Raw genomic sequence first — 25,323 nt, 5'->3', positions numbered from 1 at the left:
GCGAGAGGGCTCATTCTAACGGAAATGAAAAGTTCTAGTGCCCTTTTTAAGTGACCGAAAAAATTGGAGGGCACCTAGACCCTCTCCCACGCTAATTATTTTCCCAAAGTCAACGGATCAAAATTCTGAAATAGCCATTTTATTCAGCGTAGTCGAAAAACCTTATAACTATGTCTTTGGGCACGACTTATTCCCCCACAGTCCCCGTGGGAGGAGCTATAAGTTACAAACTTCGACCAGTGCTTACGTAATGGTTGTTGGGAAGTATACAGACGTTTTTAGGGGGATTTTTTGGCTGGGGGAAGGGGCTGAGAAGAGGGGGATATGTTGGGGAAACTTTCCATCGAGGAATTTGTCATGGGGGAAGAAAATGTCCATGAAGGGAGCGCAGGATTTTCTAGCATTATTTAAAAAAAACAACAATGAAACAATAAATATGAAAAAGTTTTTTCAACTGGAAGTAAGGAGCAGCATTAAAACTTAAAACGAACAGAAATTGTTACGCATATGAGGGGCTCACCTCCTCCTAATACCTCGCTCTTTACGCTAAAGTATTTTTAGTAATTTCAACTATTTATTCTACGGCTTTTGTGATTCAGGGTCGTTCTTAATGAACTGGGAAAAAATTTAAGCTTAGTGTAAAGAGCGAGGTACTGACGAGTGGGTGAACCCCCTCATATATGTCATAAAAACTGAGAATACAAAAGTTCGTTACCTAAGCTAATTTATAAGTTACGTATATCTTTTACTAATAAAAACATTCGTAAAAAATTGAAAGTTCTAGTTGCCTTTTTAAGTAACCAAAAAATCGGAGGAACAGAATTTACTTCGTATATGAAAGGGGTTGCTTCCTCATCAACGCCCCGCTCTTTACACTAAAGTTTTTTACTGTTTTAAAAAGATGAGTTGAGAGAAAGAGTCAAACTTTAGCGTCAAGAGCGGGGGGTTGATGAGGAAGCAGCCCCTTTCATATACGAAGTAATTTCTGTTCGTTTTAAGTTTTAATGTCGCTCCTTACTTTCAGTTAAAAAAACTGCTTTTTTTTATTTAATTTTACAAAGAATCAGTGCGGAATATATATTAGTCTACATTTGTATTTGGTATCTCTTCTAGCCTTTTGACGTCTTTTATAATTTTTAAGTCTTCCCAATTTTATTTATTTTTAGCTGGCTATTTTGAACCACTTATGCTACTAAATGACGTTATTGCTGAAATTGACACCCTTCTGTCATTGGCAACCGTGGCTCTCAACGCAGCGATTCCATGGGTTCGTCCCTCATTGCTGCCAATTGGTACTGGTATTTTGAAAATTGCTGAAGCCCGGCATCCTTGCCTGGAAGCAACAGGAGTTTGTGATGTTATCCCAAACGACGCTTCGTTTTCTCAAGGTAGAAGACCCCCCCCCTCCATTTTTTCATCTTTATCTTTCAGAGAAGCATATTTTTGTTGTCTAAAAACTAAGTTAAAGACTACCAAACTGATCCAAACTGAAAACTCAGTTTGGATAAGGCTCTGTAAATCCATATCCAGTTTGATGGCAAATTTATCAGTGATGGTCTTACAACACTAAAAAACAGTCATAGAAAGATAGTTTGGTGTACTCACTATAATAAAGAAACATCTTAAATCATGATAGTATATGTTATGGTGATAAATATATTTCGTATTCTTTAATTGGTTCTCACGATTATGTTGTTGCTTTGAGAGATTCATAGTGTATTTCTAAGGTAAATTTGCCGCCTTTTTTAAATTTCATTTCCACATTCAGAACTCTTTTTTTTTTATCAAATTTAAAAACACAGAAATAATGTCCAGTTCTTGAAATGGGGTCCAGAATCGCGCTTTAGATGGTTTTTTTTCTACATTCAAAACTTTTTTATCAAATTTAAAACACGGAGATAATGTCCAATAGTCGAAATGGGTACCAGAATCACGTTTTGATGTTGTTTTTTTTCTCTAAATTTAGTACTTCTTTTTTTTATCAAATTTAAAACACGGAGATAATGTCCAATTATCTAATTGGGTACCAGAATCGCGTTTGTTTATGTTTTTTTTCATTTTTTTTCTAAATTCGGAACTTTTTCAATATCAAATTTACAAAACACGGAGATAGTGTCCAGTTATCGAACTGGGTTATTGATGTTTTTTTCAATGACGTTTTTGATGTTTTTTTCAATTTTTTTCTACATTCAGAACTGTTTTTTACATCAAATTTAAAACACGGAGATAATGTCCATTCATCGAAATGGGTACCAGAATCACGTTTTTGATTTTTTTTTTTTTTTTTCGATCTTTTTCTACTTTCAAATTTTTTCTACATTCAGAACCTTTTTAAATCAAATTTAAAACACTGCTTCAGATTTATTTTTATTATCAAATTTAAAACACGGAGATAATGTCCAATTATCGAAATGAGTACCAGAATCACATTTTTGATTTTTTTTTTCAATTTTTTTCTAAATTCAGGATTTTTTTTTATCAAATTTAAAACACGGAGATAATGTCCAATTATCGAAATGGGTACATAGGAAGATAGAAAGTCATAGAAAGATAGTGTGGTGTACTCACTATAATAAAGAAAAATCTTAAATTATGATAGTATATGTTATAGTGATAAATATATTTTTTGTTCTTGAATTGGTTCTCACGATTAGTTGTTGCTTTGAGAGATTCATAGTGTATTTCTAAGGTAAATTTGCCGCCTTTTTTAAATTTCATTTCTACATTCAGAACTTTTTTTTTATCAAATTTAAAACACGGAGATAATGTCCAATTATCGAAATGAGTACCAGAATCTCGCTTGAGATGGGCTTTTTTTCTACATTCAAAACTTTCTTATCAAATTAAATATTTGACAAAATACTTTTATTTAAAACACGGAGATAATGTCCAATTATCGAAGTGGGTACCAGAATCACGTTTTTGATGTTTTTTCAATTTTTTCTAAATTCAGAACTTTTTTTTTATCAAATTTAAGAACACAGAGATAAAGTCCAATTATCGAAATGAGAACCATAATCCGTGTTTTAAATTTGGTAAAAAAAACTTTTTTTTATCAAATTTAAAATAGGAAGATAATGTCCAATTATCGAATTGGGTACCAGAATCAGGTTTTTTATGTTTTTTTCAATTTTTTTCTAAATTCGGAACTTTTTTTTATCAAATTTAAAACACGGAGCTAATGTCCAATTATCGAAATGGGTACCACCACAATGACGTTTTCGATGTTTTTTTCAATTTTTTTTCTACATTCAGAACTTTTTTAAATGAAAATTTAAAACACGGAGATAATGTCTAATCATCGAAATGGGTACTAGAATCACGTTTTCGATGTTTTTTTTCTTCTTTCAGAATTTTTTTTTATAATGGGAGAGGAGTTGTTTATTTTTTTACAATATTAGAAGAGAAAAAAGATTCACTATGCCATAAGGGTTGTTAAATTTGTTTTTAGTTCCTATCTATAGTAAGACATAACAAGGTACTTTCTTTGGAATTGTTTGCCCCTTTTCCCTTCAAAGTGCACTGGAAAAATTTTACTTTGTAAAGCAGAACCTTTCATAGTTTGATCTGAGAGCTGCATAAGAATTTGTGTTCTCGCCAGAATTATTGTTGATACACAAATGCTGATAAACAAATCTGCTTTCGCGATATTTGATCAGAAATTTGTTTGTCAAAAAAGGCCTTTAGTTAAATGAAGATATAGATAGATAATTCAATTGGTGAGATTTGAGGGACTATTCCTATAGCACTTCCAAGAGTTATTTTTTAAGAGGGAATCTCCAGTATTGATGTCTGTCTGGCATAACTAATGAATAATCTAAAACCATATTCGCCTACTGTAACAAAATAGAGAAGAAAATCTTGGGAAAATAATAGAAAGCCTAGTAGGAAAGAAAAAAAACAATCACACGAATATTTCGAATATTTTATTGAAATTGATTTAATCAAAATTAAATTTCGAGCTCATTTAATTTAATTGATAATTGACACTCAAAGGGTTAAGCAATAGCAAAAGAAAGGGTTTTTAGTTTACGACGTATTTTGAAAGAAATTGGACCAGAGATGTAATATAAAGCACTGTCACGTGGGTTCTTTTTTTTTACAATTGCTACTTTCTGACTAATCCACGTAAGTAGAAAATATTCTATCTAAATAAGGCCTTTTTGCGAAAATTCAGTAGTTTCTTTGTTGTCATTGAAGACTACTACAACTACTACTAATAATTCACCGCAGCAATAAGCAGTCTGAGATTAACACAGCTACGCACGCTCCTCCTCCATATCAGTTTTTCCGTTGTTTCCTGCTTCCATTGTTTATTCGTAGTTCTGTTGTTGTTCATGAGGAGAAAAATCCGTATATCGGCTTGATTTTTTTATCGTTTTTGATTTAGTTTTTTCTTTAGTTTTGAAGTTGTATGGTTTAGATTCTTTCTTTCTCAACGATGAGGACCCCTTGTTTTATTCAGGCGAAATATTCATGAATGATTCCTCTTTTATTCTTTATTTCCTTGATACTGGGCATAGACCCCATTGTTCTTTTCAAGGTTTAATATATTCTCTGTCATAGTGATTTGTAATTTTCAGACGATGGAATGTTCCACATAATTACTGGTCCCAACATGGGAGGCAAAAGCACGTATTTACGAACTGTTGGTCTTTGCGTACTATTGGCTCAAATTGGATCATTTGTTCCGTGTGAATCTGCTGAAATTTCACTGCATGACGCCATCTACACAAGGGTGGGAGCTGGTGATATAATGCTTAGAGGAGTCTCCACTTTTTTGGCTGAAATGATCGAAGTTTCTGTTATCTTACAGGTAACCGCTTTAAAGAAGTAACTCTAAATTATAGGGTAATTCTATAGTAATAGTATAGAAATTCTATTATTATTATTTTTTTAGTACTAGTAATTATAGAAGAAATCGGTATTTCATGTTATCTATCTAAGAATCTGTATTTCATTTTTCTTGAAGTCTTTTTTTTTCTCTTAAAGTCGACTTGTTGAGCCGACTGTTAGTGATTTTTTTTAGAGTGTATTATTTTGCTGAAGCAAAACTATGTTTAACCATGGGTTTTACCATATAAAGGTTTTAACCATGTTTGTCTAACCCTAATACGACCATCTGCTATTTATATTCTATTTTATTGTGTATACTTTTATTATTTTTATATATATTAAATAAGCTATGGTTTTAAGAGTGGTAGACTGTTAGTTTTGATTGGGAGTCTGTTAGTAACCATCACATGTAATTCTTAGTTTAATTATATATTTTTTTCCTCTTCCATTTGCATTTTGTTACTTGAACATTGAAAGGTCAAGTTGATCAACCTAAAACTACTAGAATGTAATTTTGAGAGACAGTTAGCAGTCAGGGAAGGATTTTAGTGAGGCTAAGAAAATTTCTTAATAGAGGCTGAAACACTCCAGTTTATCGAATCCTACGGCTGGGGGAGGATTCACTACCCAGTTAGTTTTGGGGTGCTCGTTGCATAAAAAAACTTATTATTAATAATACTTTCGGATAATCGCGGTGATATGGTCTTCATACACATGAACGGTACGGCATCGTAAAGCCTTTTAATTCCTGTAAATCGACAAATTCTTCTAAATCGATCAGACTTTGAAAAGTCGACAAGATATATTTTGCAAAATTTAGCCTGGGGGGAGCAATTCATTGTTTTTTGTGCTTTCAGTGAAAACACCAAAAAAGGGATTTTTCAATGAAGACACATAAAAAAAAGTCATGACAAATCTAGTTTGGACTATTTGCTCCCCTGCAACCCCCCGAATGAACGCGCTTATAGTGAAGTGAAATAGTTTCTACTTTATTGAAATATATTTTATTTTATCAGAAAGAGGTTGAGTGTGAGAACACACACTGCAGTTGTCTCCCAAAGTTCGCCTACGACGTATGAGTACATGGCTCTCACCCCAGAATCCATTCCCCGTAGAGAAAGAAAAGCTTTGAAACGTAAAAAAAAGGTTATTTCAAGATATGTGGACATAAAAGTATGGATATGTAAAAAATAGGGACAAATGATAGGACTTTTAATGTTGAGTGACACTTTTACATTACGACATTAAGATGTCCGTGAAACGACAAATGAAGATAAACCTGAATCTATAAGCGACATGTGTATCAAACTGTGTATCAATGTGGTTCAATCCCGCTTTCTAGGGCTATAATGAAAGAAAGGTTGAAATGGCTAGACCACGTTCTGCGGATAAAAGATGACAGATTGCCGAAAATTGTCTTTTTTGGCCAACCGTCTGGGGCTACGCGGAAAGCAGGTCGTCCTCGCCTGGGTTGGGAGGATGTCATAAATAAAGATTTAAAGGAAATGGGAACTCCCTGGGAGCGTGTAAAGAGGGAGTCCTTGAATAGATTAGGTTGGAGGAGAAGCGTGCGTAGCTGTGTTGGCCTCAGGCGGCTTGTTGCTGCAGTGAGTTATTATTAGTAGTAGTAGTATTAAAGTAAAAGAAAATAAATTCATAAAGAATTTTGTAGTAGGTGCACTACATCTCCCGGGTTTGTTGGAGCTCTTAGCGCTGGAATCATAAAAAAAACTATTTGCAGGCCGGAGAGTTTTGAAAAGGTATCTATATATTGCTCCAAAGAAGTATCTAGTGACTTTGCAATTTGATTTGTCCCAATATATAGCAATGATTTAATACAGAATGTTCTGAACCTTGTTCTCTCAAAAGATCCCTATAATATTGAACTAACAGTTGGCATGCAGCCAAAATGGTAGGTAGTCTTAACACTGCAATTTTGCCATTATTTAATAGCTAAGATTCAGATGTATCCACCAACAAAATTATATTTTAAAATTTCCTTTTTCCACTTTTTAGGTCAAAAAATACTTTAACAAGAATGTCTTGAATATGCGAAAATAAGAAGTTTACACTAAGTTAGATCTTTCTCTACGAAATAGTCGGAGTAATATTATAATTCTGGCTCTGTTAATGTGATAAATGTAAAACTGATGAATCTAATTATGTAGGTATCTTACCCTTTTCATTCAAGTTAGAGCTATAGGCTCGTCGCGAGATTGCATGAACCCCGACCTTAAAAATTTGTAAAAAAAAAGGAGTTGTCAGTGGTTCAGACTTTAGTATCATAAAAGAAGAAATTCATTGGGTCCTTACATTGGAACACAATTAAAACACTAAAAAAGAAAAAGGAAAAATAGAGTTGATTTTCCTTTTCGACACTTTTCCTTTTTCCTCCTTGACATGAAAATGTAGGTAAATAGGGGGAATCTTTGTGTAATTATAGGACAGAAGCAAAAACTGGCCAAAACTCATCAAATTTAGAAGTGATGGTTGGCGAAACCGGCCCAAATGTAAAAATTTCTTTTGAGACTGAGAAACTACATACTTCATAAGAATATGAAATACATATTACACAGAATTTGCTCTAGATTCGATTTCATTTTCTTCTTATGAAGATGGAGTTTCTAGAATTTACCCTATCCTTTTCGGTTGTTTTTTGCTTAGTTGACTAAACAAACTAAATTCATGTTAAACAATGGTAAACTATCTCACCTTGTTAAAAGTTGGGTCGTACAAGGAGTTTTAATCTTTATAAATAGGGCGCCTTTAAACTGAAATCTTTCTCTTGGTTGACAGTAATTCTTAACCGGTTTCGTAGCAGGTTGTGTGTCCTACGAGTTTCATTTTCGTTGAGCTAGAATCTTATGGACTGGCCTGATAGGGGCTAAAATTCTTGGACGAGGTACACTAGAATCCTGGCTGACTAGTCAGGAATATTAATACTCTATACCATAGCTGTAAGTCTTGAAGACTTACTATAGCTTTAAGTCTTGAAAGCAGTATTTGCTGAAAGAACTCATCGACATTTTACATCGTAACTCAGCCAAATCATTGACCATACCCTTTAGAATTGTTCCTAAGAATATCAGGTTGATAGATCACATAGGAAAACCACAGCAAGTAAACTCCTGAAAATTCCCTGCAAACTGCTATACACTCCTGTCCAACAATTCTCTGAAAAGTGGATGAAAAGTGTTATCTATAGATGGCCCATCAGAATCATAGCTGGAGATGTTTTGAATGCATTTGGCTTAAAAAAAGGGGATAAATTTTGCCTTAGTTCAACGTTTGGAAGATAGTTTAATCACATCCCTTCCCCAAAAAGATGGCTCATCACACATGAACATTGAGTTTTCTCTCTCCTTATTTTTGTGCAGCCTGAAAATGCAATTTTCCTAGTTCTGAACAATGCTCCCCCTCCCCCGTAGACAAGTTTCTCGAAAGAGAGCTTGTCCCTTGTACGGTCGGTCAAATTATGTGCATCTTTATTCTCCTTTTTTCCAGGCTGCCACCTCAGATTCTCTAATCCTCGTCGATGAGCTGGGACGAGGGACCTCTACATACGACGGTTTTGGTTTGGCATCTGCTATATCCAAGTCAGTATTTTTTTATTTTATTTTTTTCATTTTATTTTGATTTTATAAAATATTTGCATTGTGAACTGAAATGAATCGGATTGAGGTTTATGGCTTTTATATTTTTCTTTTTTTCTTTAATAGTATCAGAAGACCGACAATCCGTCGTTGATAAGATATATATTTCACCGACTAAGGTGAATCTTCATTTTTTTTTTTTTTTTTTGTATTTGCTGTAGAATGTAAAACCACTAGGGTTTTGGACCTCTGGGAGTTTGTGATGTTATACACATGAAATTTTTTTTCAAAATTTAAGGCCTAAACGAGTTTTCCTAAAGTCGTGACGTATTTAGGTCGTGACGTATTGACGTATTGACTAAAGTCGTGACGTATTGACGTATAAAGTCGTGACGTTTTTTATCACACCGGAAAACAAGCAACTACCTTATTACGAATAATCTTATAAAACAAACAATAATTTGTATATAGTATATTCAGCTATCATAATACAATTATTGTAATACAAAAGGATGAAAAAACAATAAGGTCCCAGGTGCCTATGGCGTGGTAAATGAGTTTTTTAAAGCATTGTATTTTTGAAGTTTGTATAAATTACGAAAGAGTATGGAAATCATGTTTGAAAAGGGGAAATAGCTAGGGATTTTATGAAAATTTTAATTAAACCTGCGTATAAGAAAGGTGATAAGAATGATTGCGGTAATTATAGAGGCATTAGTCGGCTTTCTGTAGAAAGCAGTATTTGTAGGAAAATCTGCCTCTAAATCTCCCTCGCTAACTAAATTTTTCTTCTTCTAAATTGTTGCAAATAGTTATCTATTTTCATTCTTTTCTGTATCATCTCCTGTAACTTTTAAAGGTTTAGTACATTCTCAAATTGTTCTGACCAAATTTTGTCTCTTAGTTTAATAATAGAGAAGAGCCTGAGTCATCAGATGCCTTTAGTCTTTAGATTTGTAGATTATTAGAAAGTGTTTGATTCAGCTGATTGAAGAGCTTAAGTGAAGATCCTATCCTTGTACGGTATACAAGATAATTACATTAAAGTCATTAGTGCTGTGTACGAGAATAACATTGCTGCAGTTAAGGTACGAAATGGGGTTAGTAAGTGGTTTTGTGTCGAATCTGGAGTTAAGCAGGGTTACATTCTGTCCTCTTTCATATGAATCGTTGTGATGGACTTTATCTTTAGGAACACAAGAGAGATTATGGGAGTGCATGGAATCGAATGGAAAAAGTAAAACTCTCCTAGACTTAAACATGCTGTTGATTTAGCTCCCTATGTGAAAGTGTTAGCAAAATGAATGATTTTTTGAGGATTTGAGAGTTCAGGGAGCAAAAATAGGCCTTAAAATTAATATTAAGAATACTGATGTTTTTAAGAATAGGAGTAAGTGAAGTTGGAGATGTGATGTTAGGAAATGAGGAGATCGATCAATCGGATAGGTTTAATTTCATAGGTATTACTATTATTAGTAAAAATGTTTGATGCAGTGATGATGCATTGATGGATTATTTCGATGGACTGTGCCTTCAGAAACACAGAAAAGACCATGGGAAGGCATGGAATCAAGCGAGTAAATCAAACTCTCCTAGGCTTAAATTATGCCGTTGATTTGAGCGTCCTAAATGAAAAAACAATGTGCAGGGTTTGAGAGCGTAGAGAACAAGCATAAACTTGAAAATTTATGTTAAGAAGACTAAAGTGGCTACGAATAGGAATAGGCGAAGGCGAAGAGGTGTTGGGAATGGAGAAGCTCAATCAAGTGGATAGATTTACTTACCTAGGTATTTTTAGTAGTAGCAAAGATGGTGGATGCAATGAAGATTTTAACATTAGGATAGCCAAGACCCAGAGTGTTTGTTCACACTGTAAGCAAGTTTAAAAGGAAATGAAGACAAGTCATGTGAACCAAGATCTGAATATTCTAAGCTACAGTTGAAACTGCAGTCATGTATGGTTATGAAACCTGGGTGCTCCGAGAGACGGAGAGGGCTTTTACTAGATGTTTTTCAGAAGAATCATCTACGGACTGTTTTGGGTACCCATCATACTGAACGTATTTCAAACAACAAGCTGTACAAGAGATGTGGTTCTATCCAGCTTTCTAAAGTTATAATGAGAGAAAAGTTGAGATAACAAGGAAACGCTCTGTGGGTGAAACATGACATATTGCTTAAGATAGTGCTTTTCGGCCAACGCAGGTCCTACTAAAAAGCAGGTCCTACCTGATTTATGCGGAACAGGTCTTAAGGAGGGATTTAAGAGGAATTGGAACTTCGTGGGAGGGTTCAAACAGAGAGGCTTTAAATAGATTGTGATTTAGGAATAGTGTGTGTTGGCCTCATCCGGCTTGGTGTTATTAGTGAGTTGTTAGTAGTAGCAGGTTATGCGTTGTAGTGGGAGAATAAGATTCTACTCACGTTTAACCGTTCCTTCAGGGATTAAATAAAAAAACAAACAAGTTTTTTTAACTGAAAGTGAGGAGTGACATTAAAACTTAAAACGAACAGAAATTACTTCTGTAAAGGGGCTGATCCTCTCTCGCCCCATCATCAACGTCCCGCTCTTTACGCTAAAGTTTGACTCTTTCTCTCAACTCTGCTTTTTTTAAACAAGTAAAAAAAACATTAGTGTAAAGAGCGGGACGTTAATGAGGGACCAGTCCCTTTCATATACGAAGTAATTTCTGTTCGTTTTAAATTTTAATGTCACTCCTTACATTCAGTTGAAAAAACTTGTTTTTTGATTGAATTTCTGAACGTTTTTAAAGTAATGCATGTTTTGATTTTGGCTCTCCGCAGATGAATAATTAAAACGAAATTTGTATATTTATTTTTTGGCTAAATGTCTTACTTAGAGTTTTGATCGGATGATATTGAGAAAATAAGGAGCGGGGGAGGAGGCCTAGTTGCCCTCCAATTTTTTGGTTACTTAAAAAGGCAACTAGAACTGTATTTGCATGTTTTATTACATATATGAGGGGGTTCACCCCCTCGTCAGTACCTCGCTCTTTATGTTAAATCTTAAATTTTGTCCTAATTTCTTAAGAATGACCCCTGAATCACAAAAGTTATAGAATAAATAGTTGAAATTACTGAAAACACTCTAGCGTAAAGAGCGAGGTATTAGGAGGAGGTGAGCCCCATCATATGCGTAATAATTTCTGTTCGTTTTAAGTTTTAATGCTGCTCCTAATTTTCAGTTGAAACAACTTTTTCATATTTATTTTTTCATTGTTTTCTTTTAAATAATGCTAGAAAATCCTGCGCTCCTTTCATGGAAATTTTCTTCCCCCATGACGAATTCCTCCGTGGAAAGTTCCCCCAACATATCCCCCTCTTCTCAACCCCCTCTCACCCCCCCACCCCCAACCAAAAAAATTTCCCTGAAAACGTCTGTACACTTCCCAATAACCATTGCTATATGTAAGCACTGGTCAAAGTTTGTAACTTGTAGCTCCTCCCACGGGGACTGTGGGGGAGTAAGTCGTCCCCAAAGACATAGTTATAAGGTTTTTCGACTATGCTGAATAAAATGGCTATCTCAGAATTTTGATCCAGTGACTTTGAGAAAATAATTAGCGTGGGAAGGGGCGTAGGTGCCCTCCAATTTTTTTGGTCACTTAAAAAGGGCACTAGAACTTTTCATTTCCGTTAGATTGAGCCTTCTTGCAACATTCTAGGACCATTGGTTCGATAGGATCACCCCTGGAAAAAAAAAAAAAACACGCATCCGTGATCTGCCTTCGGGCAAAAAAAATTCACATTTTTGTAGATAAGAGCTTGAAACTTCTACAGTAGGGTTCTCTGTTACGCTGAATCTGATGGTCTGATTTTCGTTAAAATTCTATGACTTTTAGAGGGTGTTTGCCCCTATTTTCTAAAATAAGGCAAATTTTCTGAGGCTCGTAACTTTTGACGGGGAAGACTAAACTTGATGAAACTTATATATTTAAAATCAACATTAAAATGCAATTTTAATGCAAATTAATTTAATCAATTCGTTACCACAAACTGTTTGATAAGAGAAGGCGTGGATTTCAAACCATCTGCTTATTTGAAATACAGCAAGGTAAGATAGGCATTAGAACTACAAAATAGGATATTCTTTTTGTCTCAACAAAGATCTTGCTCATGTGCTTAAAATTTATCCTATACGTGATCAGCGATTGCTATGGATTAGTTCTGCGAAGTCTCCCAATTCCTCACCGTTATGAATAATTTTAAAATTTGTTGAAAGTAGTTTTAAGACTTTATTGGAATTGATTTTAAAAGAAAATATATTTTTGTTGAAGTACTGAGGGCATTGAAAATAAAATATAATTGTTTGAATTGGCCAAGTGGAAACCTACACAACCATGTATATTTTTGAATGTTAGAAAAACTGGGAATTTAATTTTATGAATGAGAATACCCTCATAAGGAAATAAAGGACCTACCAGTTGTTGGTGGCAGCGGATGTGCCAAATTTGAAAAAAATTAGCGATGGTTAAAAACTACCCGAAAAGTATTTGAAAAAATCTGGAACCAAGCCAAAGTATTTGGCACCAAGCAGTTCAGTAAGATATAGCTTTTCACTGAAGGTATGATTTTCTTCGGGAGACAACAGTTTGTTAATGTTTGAATATTTACTGACAAGAAGTGTTGTAAAATTTAATGCTTATTAGTTTTACCGACAATGAATGAAGTTTGCAGGTTTCTTTTTTGTAATTTTATTCCTGTCTGCTTTAAAGTTAGAGGGATTATTAAATTGATTATGGAATACTTAAGTTGATAATCAAGTTTATGTAGTCACTGAGTACAGTAATAAGAGGGGCTTGATTCAATTCATCTACGTGATGGTAGTTAAATAGAATGTGTGTGTCTGTTGACTTCGAGCCTAGTGCTTTAGTTTTTTGTGTTTATTCTGCTGTTTTGTGATTTTTTTTTCGTGCTTTTTTGTATTGATCCTCGTGGATTATTTTTTGGTTTTATCTCCTCTAAAGTTCATACTACTACCCCTTCCATAAAAACCTTATATGCACCCGGAGTATAGCTCACAACCCTGAAGGCCTTTTTGTGCGATCTTTAGACTATTGGAACAAAATACCTATCATGCAGCTTTTGTAGCCTCAGTTGTTGATAGAAGTAGGGCCGATGAAGTGCACTCTTTTATTCTGGTTGTAAATGGCCAATTTTTACTCTAATTATCTTCTTTTAAAAAAAAATTAGCAACTGAAATAAAATTCAACTACTGTTTCCGACTCAATATTTAGATTAGGGAGGCCATTGATGAAGAAGCATTAAATAGGACATTGAAAGAAACTGGAAATATGCCACGTTCCGTCCATACTTCCATACTTAAAGATTTTGTAGAAAAATGGGGTTGAAAACCCCTCAAACAAGCCTAAAACAATTGCTATTACTATTAACAAACAATTAGTTTAGTTGCTATTAACAACCAGTAGCTCTAATTGGGGGAGGAGGGACATGCGTCCCCTTGATTTATTCGCTACCTTCCTCGAGATTGTAGAAAATATCTTTTTTGGGGCGTATTTTCATGAAACATACTTTTTGTATTTTATTGTGAAAATTGAGGGTCAAAATCAACAGATTTGCCCCCTAAATTTTAAAAATATATTGCGCCCCCCCCCCCTCCACCTAAGTTTTTTTGGATTAGTGCAACTGCTAACAGCTTATCTAAAACAAAGCCAACTTAAGCTGTTGCTGTACAAATGTGTCAGGATTTCAGTTTCCTCAAGTTTACTGATCTTAGAAAGAAGGTATTTCAATAGGTTCCAAGTTCCAGGCGTTGCTTTGTCCGTGTAGGGTCGTCGAAATTGACAAGAACGATGTAAAACTAAAGTCTTTATTGGTCAAAATCGTTCAGTTTTTAGCGCATTTAGAATAATTCAAGTCTTGCAATAGGAATGGCTGAATCACAATTAAAAGGGCGTTGCTTTGTCCATATAGGGTCGTCAGAATTGACAAGAACACTTTAAAATTAAGTTCTTTATTGGTCAAAATTGTTCAGCTTTTAGTGCATTTAGAATAATTTATGATAATCACTATTGAAAATCATTTTTCTTTGATTATTGCTCTCTAGTTTTATCCATTTTCAGGAAATTAGCGACTGGAATAAAATCTCACTGTCTATTTGCGACTCATTACCATGAACTCACACGTCTGGCTCAGAGCATTAAAGCAATTAAGAATTACCATGTCACCGCTTTGAGTGATGGCGATTCCCTTATAATGTTGTATAAGGTCAAACCAGGTGTTTGTGACCAGAGCTTTGGTATTCATGTTGCAGAAATAGCAAAGTTCCCTGAAAGGATATTGGAGGTGAGAAATTAGATTGAGTGATGCAACTACTTAAATTTTCGATTAAACAGTTGCCCTCCAATTACAATAAAATTATAACAAAAATTATTTATATATATAATATTACTAGCTGTTGATGTTGCGCTTCGCGCCCCCCAAGCCCCCCCCCCCCCCACGTGCGTAAGTCGTTACGCGCCATATTAGTTACGCGCCATTGTAGTTGTGTCCCTGTGTCCCACCTGTGAATATAGATAGATATATATATATATATGTTTTTAACTGCGTAAAACTTGCGAATATACAATATTCTTCGCTGTCCCATTGTCTGTGCATATAAATAGATTGTCAGGTTTATAGACTCGTGAACATCCAACATATAATTGTCCATGGGTAAACAATCTGTATTCAGATCTATACCGCATTTTTCTAATGATTGCCCTTGGGCTTTGTTGATGGTAATTGCTAGTCGAATATTCCCTGTGTCCCCGTCGTCATTTATATATCCCCCATGTGCCCTTCCGACGTCCCCGTTGTAGTGTTGTCCCTGTGTCCCGGTCGTCATTTATATTCCCTGTGTCCCGCTTGTCATTTGTGTTCCGGTGTCTCGGTCTGTCTCTTTGAATGTCCCGGTCGTCATTTATATTTCCTGTGTCCCGCTTGTCATTTGTGTCCCGGTGTTTCGGTCTGTAATTTCTCATTGAGTGTCCCGGTCGTCATTTATATTCCTTGTGTCCCGGTCTGTAACATACGACAATAGATCAATTGTGTTGTAACTTTGTTCACGATCCCATTCTACACATGTAGAAATAGAAGCAGTACGATTAGGTGAAGGCATTCCCAAATGCTTGAGAAGTTTGTTTGCAATAGATAAGCACAAATCTTCAATCATAACTAATGTGCAGTTATAAATTTCTGTTGTAAAGTCCAAGGTCATATCTGACCTTTCTAGCCGTATTCGGTGGAAGGAAAGCAACTTTTGCCGGAAGACACGGGCCGTAATATCATGTCTATGAACTGGAGATTGTCCAGGATGTAAAAGCTGTTGTATCTAATCCAAAGATGGATTATATGTAAATGTAAAAAAAAAAACAAGTTTTTTAAATGAAAGTAAGGAGCGACATTAAAACTTAAAACGAACAGAAATTACTCCGTATATGAAAGGGGTTTTTCCTTCTCAACGCCCGGCTCTAGCGTAAAGAGCGGGGCGTTTTGAAGGAAAAGCCCCTTTCATATACTACTTCATACGATATATATTACTTCATACGAAGTAATTTCTGTTCCTTTTAAGTTTTAATGTCGCTCCTTACTTTCATTTAAAAAAACTTGTTTTTTTTATTTAATTTCTGAACGTTTTTGAATCAATGCATGTTTTGATTTTGGCTCTCCGCAGAGGAATAATTAAAACGGAATTTGTATATTTATTTTTTGTGGCTAAATGGCTTTCTCATAATTTTGATCGAATAATTTTGAGAAAAAAATAGCGGGGGAGGAAGCCTAGTTGCCCTCCGATTTTCGGTTAATTAAAAAGGCAACTAGAACTTTTAATTTTTTACGAATCTTTTTGTAAGTAAAAGATATACGTAACTTATAAATTAGCTTACGTAAAGAACTTTTGTATTCTCATGTTTTTATTACATATATGAGGGGGTTCGCCCCCTCGTCAGTACCTCGCTCTTTACACTAAAGCTTAAATTTTGTCCCAATTCATTAAGAATGACCCCTGAATCACAAAAGCCGCAGAATAAATAGTTGAAATTACTAAAAATAAAACACTCTAGCGTAAAGAGCGAGGTATTAGGAGGAGGTGAGCACCTCATATGGGTAATAATTTCTGTTCGTTTTAAGTTTTAATGCTGCTGCTTACTTCCAGCTGAAAAAAAAACTTTTTCATATTTATTTTTTCATTGTTTTTTTTATAAGTAATGCTAGTAAATCCTACGCTGCCTTCATGGAAATTTTCTTCCCCCGTGACAAATTCCTCGATGGAAAGTTCCCCCAGCATATCCCCCTCTTCTCAACCCCTGCCTCTAGCCAAAAAATCCTCCTGAAAACGCCTGTACACTTCCCAATAACCATTACTATATGTAAGCACTGGTCAAAGTTTTGAACTTGTAACCCCTCCCAGGGGGACTGTGGGGGAGTAAGTCGTCCCCAAAGACATAGTTATAAGGTTTTTTGACTACGCTGAATAAAATGGCTATCTCAGAATTATGATCCGTTGACTTTGGGAAAATAATTAGCGTGGGAGGGGGCCTAGGGGCCCTCCAATTTTTTTGGTCACTTAAAAAGGGCACTAGAATTTTTCATTTCCGTTAGAATAAGCCCTCTCGCAATATTCTAGGACAACTGGGTCGATACGATCACTCCTGGGAAAAAAAAACAACAAACAAACAAACAAAAAACACCAGATCACAAACCGTGATCTGCCTTCTGGCAAAAAATATAAAATTCCACATTTTTGTAGATAGGAGCTTGAAACTTCTACGATAGGGTTCTCTGATACGCTGAATCTGATGATGTGATTTTCGTCAAGATTCTATGACTTTTAGGGGGTGTTTCCCCCTATTTTCTAAAATAACGCAAATTTTCTCAGGCTCGTAACATTTGATGGGTAAGACTAAACTTGATGAAACTTATATTATTAAAATTAGCATTAAAATGCGATTCTTTTGATGTAGCTATTGGTACCAAAATTCTATTTTTTAGAGTTTTGGTTACTATTGAGCCGGGTCGCTCCTTACTACAGTTCATTACCACGAACTGTTTGAACTACAGTTTCGTTACCACGAACTGTCTGATAAATGACGAATCATTAATCTGTAGGCATAATATTTCATTGCGCTGCATTTCTTATCCATTTCTTTGTTAGTGGCTGGATTTATCAATTTAATATTGAAGTGATAGCCATCGGCTCCATCCCAAAAAATGATAGGATATTGTTGGGTATCGTAGCATCGATGAGTTTAAGCAATTATTGTCAACTGATTGTTTCGCCTATAAAGAATATTATCTCGAGGTAAGAACTGATCACCCACCATAACGATTGCCACTTCGTTGATAGTTGCGTATCAGTAGGCATCAATTCGATTGCTGTTTTGAACAGAAGCACTAAATTATTTTTTTTTTGTTGAAAAGATGTTGCAACTGAGAAACGATTTAAATCATCGGTATCACTTTCAAGTTGTTTGGTTTGTTTTACCTTGGTTTGTCTTTCGTCACTATGAAATACATATCGCCGAACCTTTGTTTTTTTAACTAAAATCTGGTAGGCATTGATGACCCTATCCAAGTCAAAATCCCAAACCCAATCATCATCGCTATTTTTATATACATAGATATCGACTTTTTTTTAGATTTTTGATGTTTTTTCAGTTTTTTTCTGTTATTTTAGTTTGTTTTTTTTTAGTTTCTTCTTTTTTTTAATTTGTATTCTTTTTTAGTTTTTTCCTCTTTTTTTAGTTTTTATCCTTTTTTTTCTTTTTAATTTTTTTAGTTTTTTACCTTTTAATATTTTTTTTATTTTATTTCCTCTTTTTTAGTTTTCTTTTTCTTCTTTATTTTTTAGTTTTTTCTCCTTTCTTGGTTTTTCTTTTATTTAGTTTTTCTTTTTTTGATTTTTCTTTTTCTTTTTTCTTTTTTAGTTTCTTATTTTTTTAGTTCTTTTCTTTTTTAGTTTTTTCTTTTTTTTAGTTATTTTTTAGTTTTTTATCTTCTTTACACTTTTTTTCTTTTTTAGCTTTTTCAGTTTTTTTTAGGTTTTTTTTAGTTTTTTACCTTTTTTTTAGTTTTTTTTCTTTTATAACGGTAATAACGTGTAACGGTAAAGATAGTGTTACAGACGGACATACAACTTATTTTATATATATAGATAGATGAGTAAGCGTTCGTTTCTGTTGATAGAAAAGCTTTAGCGAAGGTGTTATCCTTGTATGGTATTAAATTTAAAAAAAACAAGTTTTTTTTAATGAAAGTAAGGAGCGACATTAAAACTTAAAACGAACAGAAATTACTCCGTATATGAAAGGGGCTTTTCCTCCTCGACACCCCGCTCCTTACGCTAAAGTTTTTTATTGTTTTAAAAAGTAGAGTTGCGAGAAAGAATCAAACTTTAGCGCAAGGAGCGGGGTGTCGAGGAGGAAAAGCCCCTTTCATATACGGAGTAATTTCTGTTCGTTTTAAGTTTTAATGTCGCTCCTTACTTTCATTAAAAAAAACTTGTTTTTTTTTATTTAATTTCTGAAAGTTTTTGAATTAATGCATGTCTGATTTTGGCTCTCCGTACATAAATTACTAAAATGAAATTTGCATATTAATTCTTTTTTTGGCTAAATGGCTCTCTCTTAGTTTTGATCAGACGATTTTGAGAAATAAGGGGTGGGGAAGGAGGTCTAGTTGCCCTCCAATTTTTCGGTTACTCAAAAAGGCAACTAGATCTTTTAATTTTTAACGAACGTTTTTATTAGTAAAAAAAAAAAACGTAACTTAAGAATTAACTTACGTAACAAACGTACATATTTTACGTAACTTACGTTACGTTTTATCCCAATTCTTTAAGAATGACCCCTGAATCAGAAAGGCCGTAGAATAAATAGTTGAAATTATTTAAAAATTTTTTAGCATAAAGAGCGAGGTATTTATCTCCTCCTAAATACCTCGCTCTTTATGCTAAAGTATTTTTAGAACCCTTCATATGCGTAATAATCTCTGTTCGTTTTAAGTTTTAATGATTCTCCTTACTTTCAATTGAAAAAACTTTTTCATGTTTATATTTTCATTGTTTTTTTTTATAGTAATGCTAGAAAGTCCTGCGCCCTTTTCATTGAATTTCTCTTCCCCCATGAATTACTCCTCCAAGGAAAGATCCTCCCATATAGCCCCCTCCCCTGAACCCCACACCCAAACCAAAAAAACCCCCCTGATAACGTCGGTACACTTCCCAGTAACCATTACTGTATGTAAACATTGGTCAAAGTTTGTAGCTTGCAGCCCCTCCCCCAGGGACTGTGGGGGGTAAGTCATCCCGAAAGACATAGTTATTATGGTTTTCGACTATGCGGAACAAAATGGCTATCTCAAAATTTTGATCCGTTGACTTTGGGAAAAAATGAGCGTGGGAGGGGGCCTAGGTGCCCTCCAATTTTTTTGGTCACTTAAAAAGGGCACTAGAACTTTTCATTTCCGTTAGAATGAGCCCTCTTGCAACACTCTAGGACCACTTGGTCGATACGATGACCCCTGGGAAAAAAAAAAACAAACAAAAAACAAATAAACACGCACCCGTGATTTGTCTTCTGGCAAAAAACAAGAAATTTCACATTTTTGTAGATTGGACCTTGGAATTTTTTCTATAGGGTTCTCTGATACGCTGAATGCGATGGTGTGATTTTCGGTAAGATCCTATGACTTTTAGAGGGTGTTTTCCCCTATTTTCCAAAATAAGGCAAATTTTCTCAGGCTCGTAACTTTTGATGACAAAGACTAAATTTGATGAAACTTATATATTTAAAATCAGCATAAAAATCCGATTCTTTTGATATATCTTTTAGTATCGAAACTCCGTTTTTTAGAGTTTTGTTTACTATTGAGCCGGGTCGCTCCTTACTACAGTTCGTTACCACGAACTGTTTGATACCAGACAAATACATTAAAGTGATTAGTGCTATGTACGAGAATAACACTGCTGCGGTTAAGGTAGAAAATGAGGGTAGCAGCTGGTTTCATATTAAATCAGGAGTTAAGAAAGGTTGTGTTCTATACCCCTTTATATGGATCAGTTTGATGGACTTTGTCTTAAGGAGTACAAGAAAGCCAATGGTAGACTACGGAATCAAATGGGGACGAAAAACTCTTCTGGAATTAGATTATGCTGATAACTTAAGCATCCTAGATGAAAGTGTAAGCAAAATCAATGAAATTTTAGAGGTTTTGCGAGTTCAGGGTTATTTAATAGGTTTGAAAATCAATGTTAAGAAGACTAAGTCACTAAGCTTGGAATAAATGAAGGTATAAATGTGACGTTGGTAACGAAAGGATTGATCAGGTGGACAACTTCACTTACCTGGGTAGTATTAGTAGTAAAGACGGTGGGAGCAGTGAAGATGTTAAAAGTATAATAGCCAAGGCTCTGGGTGTTTTCTAACAGTTAAAACAAATTGGAAGAATAGGAAGATAAGTCTGCAAACCATGATTAGAATATTGGAAGCTACAGTGATGGCAGTGGCCAAGTATGGCTCTGAAGCATGGGCGTTCCGAAAAGTGGATGAAGATTTGCTAGATGTTTTCAGAGAAATTGCCTACTGACTGCTCTGAGTACCCGGCTGAATGACCGTATTTTAAACAGCAGTCTGTACGAAAAGTGTAGTTCAATCCCGCTTTCTAGGGCTATAATAAGAGAAAGTTTGAGATGGCTATGGCATGTTCTGCGGATGAAGGATGACAGATTACCGAAGTTTGTCCTTTTTTGGCCAACCGTCTTTGGCTAAACTAAAAGCAAGTTGTCTGCGGTAAAAATAATACTACAAAGCTGGATGACCCGTGACCTGGATGACCCTGGATCACACACACGATTTTTTGTGAGGCAAAACGCATCGCAGATTGTGGATGTAGGAAAGTCATAAAAATGTTCACACAGAAATACTTTATTGTAGCCGCTGAAGTGCAAAAATTACATATTCCCAGAATTGAAGAAAACATTTAGATTACGGTCGAGAACAATAGATTATATTTGATAGACAAACTCACTTATAGACAAATTTAAAAGATCCTAAAGCCAAATGGGAAAACGAGATTTAGATGAAGTCTTATTCAGCTTTCTTTGTCAAATGCCCAAATTAAGTTCAACCATAGACATCTTGGGAAAAGAAGTGAAATAGACTCGTTCACATGTTTGGTGTCGCATGCCTTCTAAAAGCGAGTGTCTTTGCTTTTCATTTTTATTTTTGACTTGCACACAACCTTGGTGTACCATGTCTTCTAACCGCACTGCTCGTCATTTTCATTTTGACACGCCACCGCTTTTCTTCTAACCGTGTGTGTATTTGCTCTTTATTTTCATTTTTGACTCGCTCACATGCTCGGTATCATATGTCTTCTAACCGCATGTGTCTCTACTCTTCATTTTTATTTTTGACACGCCGTCACTTTTCTTCTAGCCGCGTACGTCTTTGCTGTTAATTTTTCATTTTTGACACGCTCACTTCCTCAGTGTTGCATGTCTTCTAACCGCGTGTTTCTTTGCTCCATACCTTTAAAAATGTTCGGCGATATGTCTATTGTTAACTAAACAAATTTACATAAACAAACATAAAAAAAATTACATCAAAAAAAATTTGATGAAACAATTTAAATAAAGAAACAAATTTATTGTTAACTAAACAATTTGTTAGCTAAACAAATTGAAAATGATAGCGATGATTATTAGGTTTTGGATTTTGACATGGATAACGTCATCAATGCCTGCCATACATTTGAAAAAAAATGGACTAGATAAATCGTTGAAAGAAAAAGAAGTTTCTGTCCCACCACCTGAACAATTAAAAGAAACAAAGGTTCGGCGATATTTCTTTAATAATGGCAAAAGAAACGCTGAGGAAAAAGAAGAAGTTTTGTCCCACCTTCTGAACAATTAAAAGAAACAAAGGTTCGGTAATATGTCTTTCGTAATGACAAAAGACAAGCCGAGGCAAAAGTAGAAGTTTTTGTCCCATCACCTGATCAATTAATAGAAAGAAAAGTTCGGCGATACGTCTTTCATAATGACTAAAGACAAGCCGAGGAAAAAGCTAAAGGTCCAATAAAGAAAATGTAATTTTACAAAGGCACTACTTCTAATTTAAGGTCTATTTGAACGTTATGATATCAAGAAAAGGCTCAAATTGTCTGCGTTTAGAAGAAAAGGGACAGTGAGAATCCATATATAGAAGCCTGCTGCGTGCCGAGTGCTGGGACCCGGCGGCAAAGCCGCCGCGCTCCTTGTACTATATATACATATATATATATGTATATATATATATATATATATATATATATATATATATATATATATATATATATATATATATATATATATATATATATATATATATATATAGAAATAATTCTGTATAACTATTTCTTTTAAGAATTATGTATAATTTTTCGGAAGTTACTTATGACTCGACCTTATACTATTAATGTCTTAAAATTATTTATAATTTTATTGAAGTAGGGACCTGGGACCTGGCGGCAAAGCCGCCGCGCTCCTTGTACTATATATACATATATATATATGTATATATATATATATATATATATATATATATATATATATATATATATATATATATATATATATATATATATATATATATATATATATATATAGAAATAATTCTGTATAACTTTTTCTTTTAAGAATTATGTATAATTTTTCGGAAGTTACTTATGACTCGACCTTATACTATTAATGTCTTAAAATTATTTATAATTTTATTGAAGTAGTTCCAAATATATAGAAGTCTAAATTATGTGGCACGAAAACAAGTTACAATCAATAAGTATAAAAAATATAAGTATACGTAACATTAAATTTCATGAGTTTAGAATTTGAGTTAATAGGTTAGTAGAATTTTAGTAAAAAGGCTACCCACTCGGTCAGTGCTGAAGTGAAATTGGTGTATAACTAGGTCTGCAATCATGGGTATTTGTTATTAAATCATTTGAAATTTTCAGGCTGCCAAGGAAAAGGTTACTGAGTACGAGACTCTCTCTGGTTCTTCTAAAGGAGATGAGATAAATAAAATATATGAATATTTGAATGGTCGTGTGAAGGAAGAAGATGGAGATAAAGCGCTTTCAGTTGCCGCTAGAGAGCTGAAACGGCTTCTTACAAATTTATAATATTATCCAATAAAACATTCACGCATTCTGGAAGTCATTTTTAGGAACAATTTGTTAGAAAAGGGTTCAGTGCGTGTGTAATTGGAAATGATACATAGTACTGTTATTTATTTAATACTTTTTCCCCCGGGATGGACTTTAACCCCTCCCGTTCTTCTTATCAGAGCTTGCCTGTCTTAGATCATGTTTTTCAATTTCTTAAATAAGCTTTTTATTTTCAAAATTCAATGACATTCAGTGAATATTGAATCCAAATTCAGAGGGCGTGTTTTTCTTCTTTTTTTTACCTTAGCTAGAGTAATCTACACAAATGAAAGATAACTTTCCATTTTCCTATACCAGCTACAGCATATCATTACTATATCACTAGATCAGCTACAAACCTTCAAATGAAGGCTAGACAAGATCTTTCAACGGCTGGACTTATGCAGTGTTTTCTTCAAACCCTTATTTTTATGTAAATAATTTGTTGTTCATCATAACAAAAAAAAGACAAGGATACTCACAGGCAGTGAAAAAAAAAGAGTAATAATAAAAGAGTAATAAGACTAAAAAAAGAGTAGTAAGTGAAAAATAAGTGCAAATATTTTGGTCGAGACCTCTGCTGAACTTTCCTCAGTGTAAAGTTAAAAATACTAACATAATTTTAAATTTAATTCAAAAATAAAGTTATTTGGGTTTCGTTCAAAGTCTCGTGCAAGGAGGCAGTTGAAGTTATATGCCCATAGGAATTGCCTTCTCGAGTTTAAAAGGGAATTGTTTTAAACATGATTTTTGAAAATACCCCAAACGTCTTTGAATATTTTGGCTCATTCTTTAAACTAACATTTTGTCTCTTTGAACATTTTGGCTCTTTCAACATTTCTCGACTCACAATGTTGATGATGCTTTGCTTAATGGTTTTTCACCTTTTTTACAAATTGAAAGAATTGTCAAAAAAAACGCTGGTTTCCAATGCTTATGTTCAACTTATGGTCTTCGTAAAAGCTGTTCCCCCTTTTCAAAAATTTGGCAAATTTTCTCAGACTGTTTACTTTTGATGAATTACATTTGTCAATGAACTTTATATAAACTGAATCAGAATAGCAGTTTAATTAACTTTATGTTTTTTTTGTATCAAAACTGAATTTTTAGAAGTTTTGGCTGCTATTGAGCCGCATCACTTCTTACTTACAGTTCGTTGCCATGAATTGTTTGATATTTCTAAACATTCATTAACGGAAAAAAATTTACTGTATTGTTAAGTAATACAATACGTCAATCCAGACAATAGTTCATATACGACTAACGGTATTAGCGATAAGCATGGTCCTTTCAAATAAGTAAAGCGTGACATAAAGAACCTTTATTCTTTCAGAGCCTCGGAAGCAATAAAAACTAATTAAATCTATCAATTTTTTTTACCCAGACTCTTGCTGAAAATTAAACTTCAGATAGAAATGATTTTCTTCCGGCCATTCACCTAAACGTAATCGAAGTCTTACAGGAAAGGTGTTTTAAAAACTAAGGTGTTCTAAAAACTTCTCAAGGGTTTTCCTATTATGACAAAATGACAACATGAGATGTAGGCTTATCTTACAGAATTGAACTTGAAAAAATTGCATCACACGAAAAAAAACTAAAATAAAAATTATAAATAGATAAGAAATTATTATAGAGTAAAAATTTCGAAATTAAAACATGGAACAAAATAATTAGCTTCACTAGTAAG

The 25,323-nt window shown here is 34.2% G+C and overlaps 1 protein-coding gene across 1 annotated transcript in view; it reads left to right on the top strand.

Moving 5' to 3' along the window:
- Positions 1-23,639, top strand: part of LOC136034087 (DNA mismatch repair protein Msh2-like) — an 83,078-nt gene extending 59,439 nt beyond the window's left edge. Inside the window, exons 11-15 of the mRNA XM_065715211.1 lie at positions 1,167-1,388; positions 4,584-4,816; positions 8,341-8,432; positions 14,534-14,756; positions 23,445-23,639. Coding sequence (XP_065571283.1) covers positions 1,167-1,388; positions 4,584-4,816; positions 8,341-8,432; positions 14,534-14,756; positions 23,445-23,612 — 938 coding nt within the window. The 3' untranslated portion in view covers positions 23,613-23,639. The remainder of the gene's footprint in view (positions 1-1,166; positions 1,389-4,583; positions 4,817-8,340; positions 8,433-14,533; positions 14,757-23,444) is intronic.
- The last annotated feature ends 1,684 nt before the right edge of the window (positions 23,640-25,323 follow it).

This window comes from Artemia franciscana, chromosome 12, assembly GCF_032884065.1.
Source record: "Artemia franciscana chromosome 12, ASM3288406v1, whole genome shotgun sequence".
Lineage (NCBI taxonomy): Eukaryota > Metazoa > Arthropoda > Branchiopoda > Anostraca > Artemiidae > Artemia > Artemia franciscana.
This window is presented reverse-complemented; position numbering and strand designations above follow the sequence as displayed.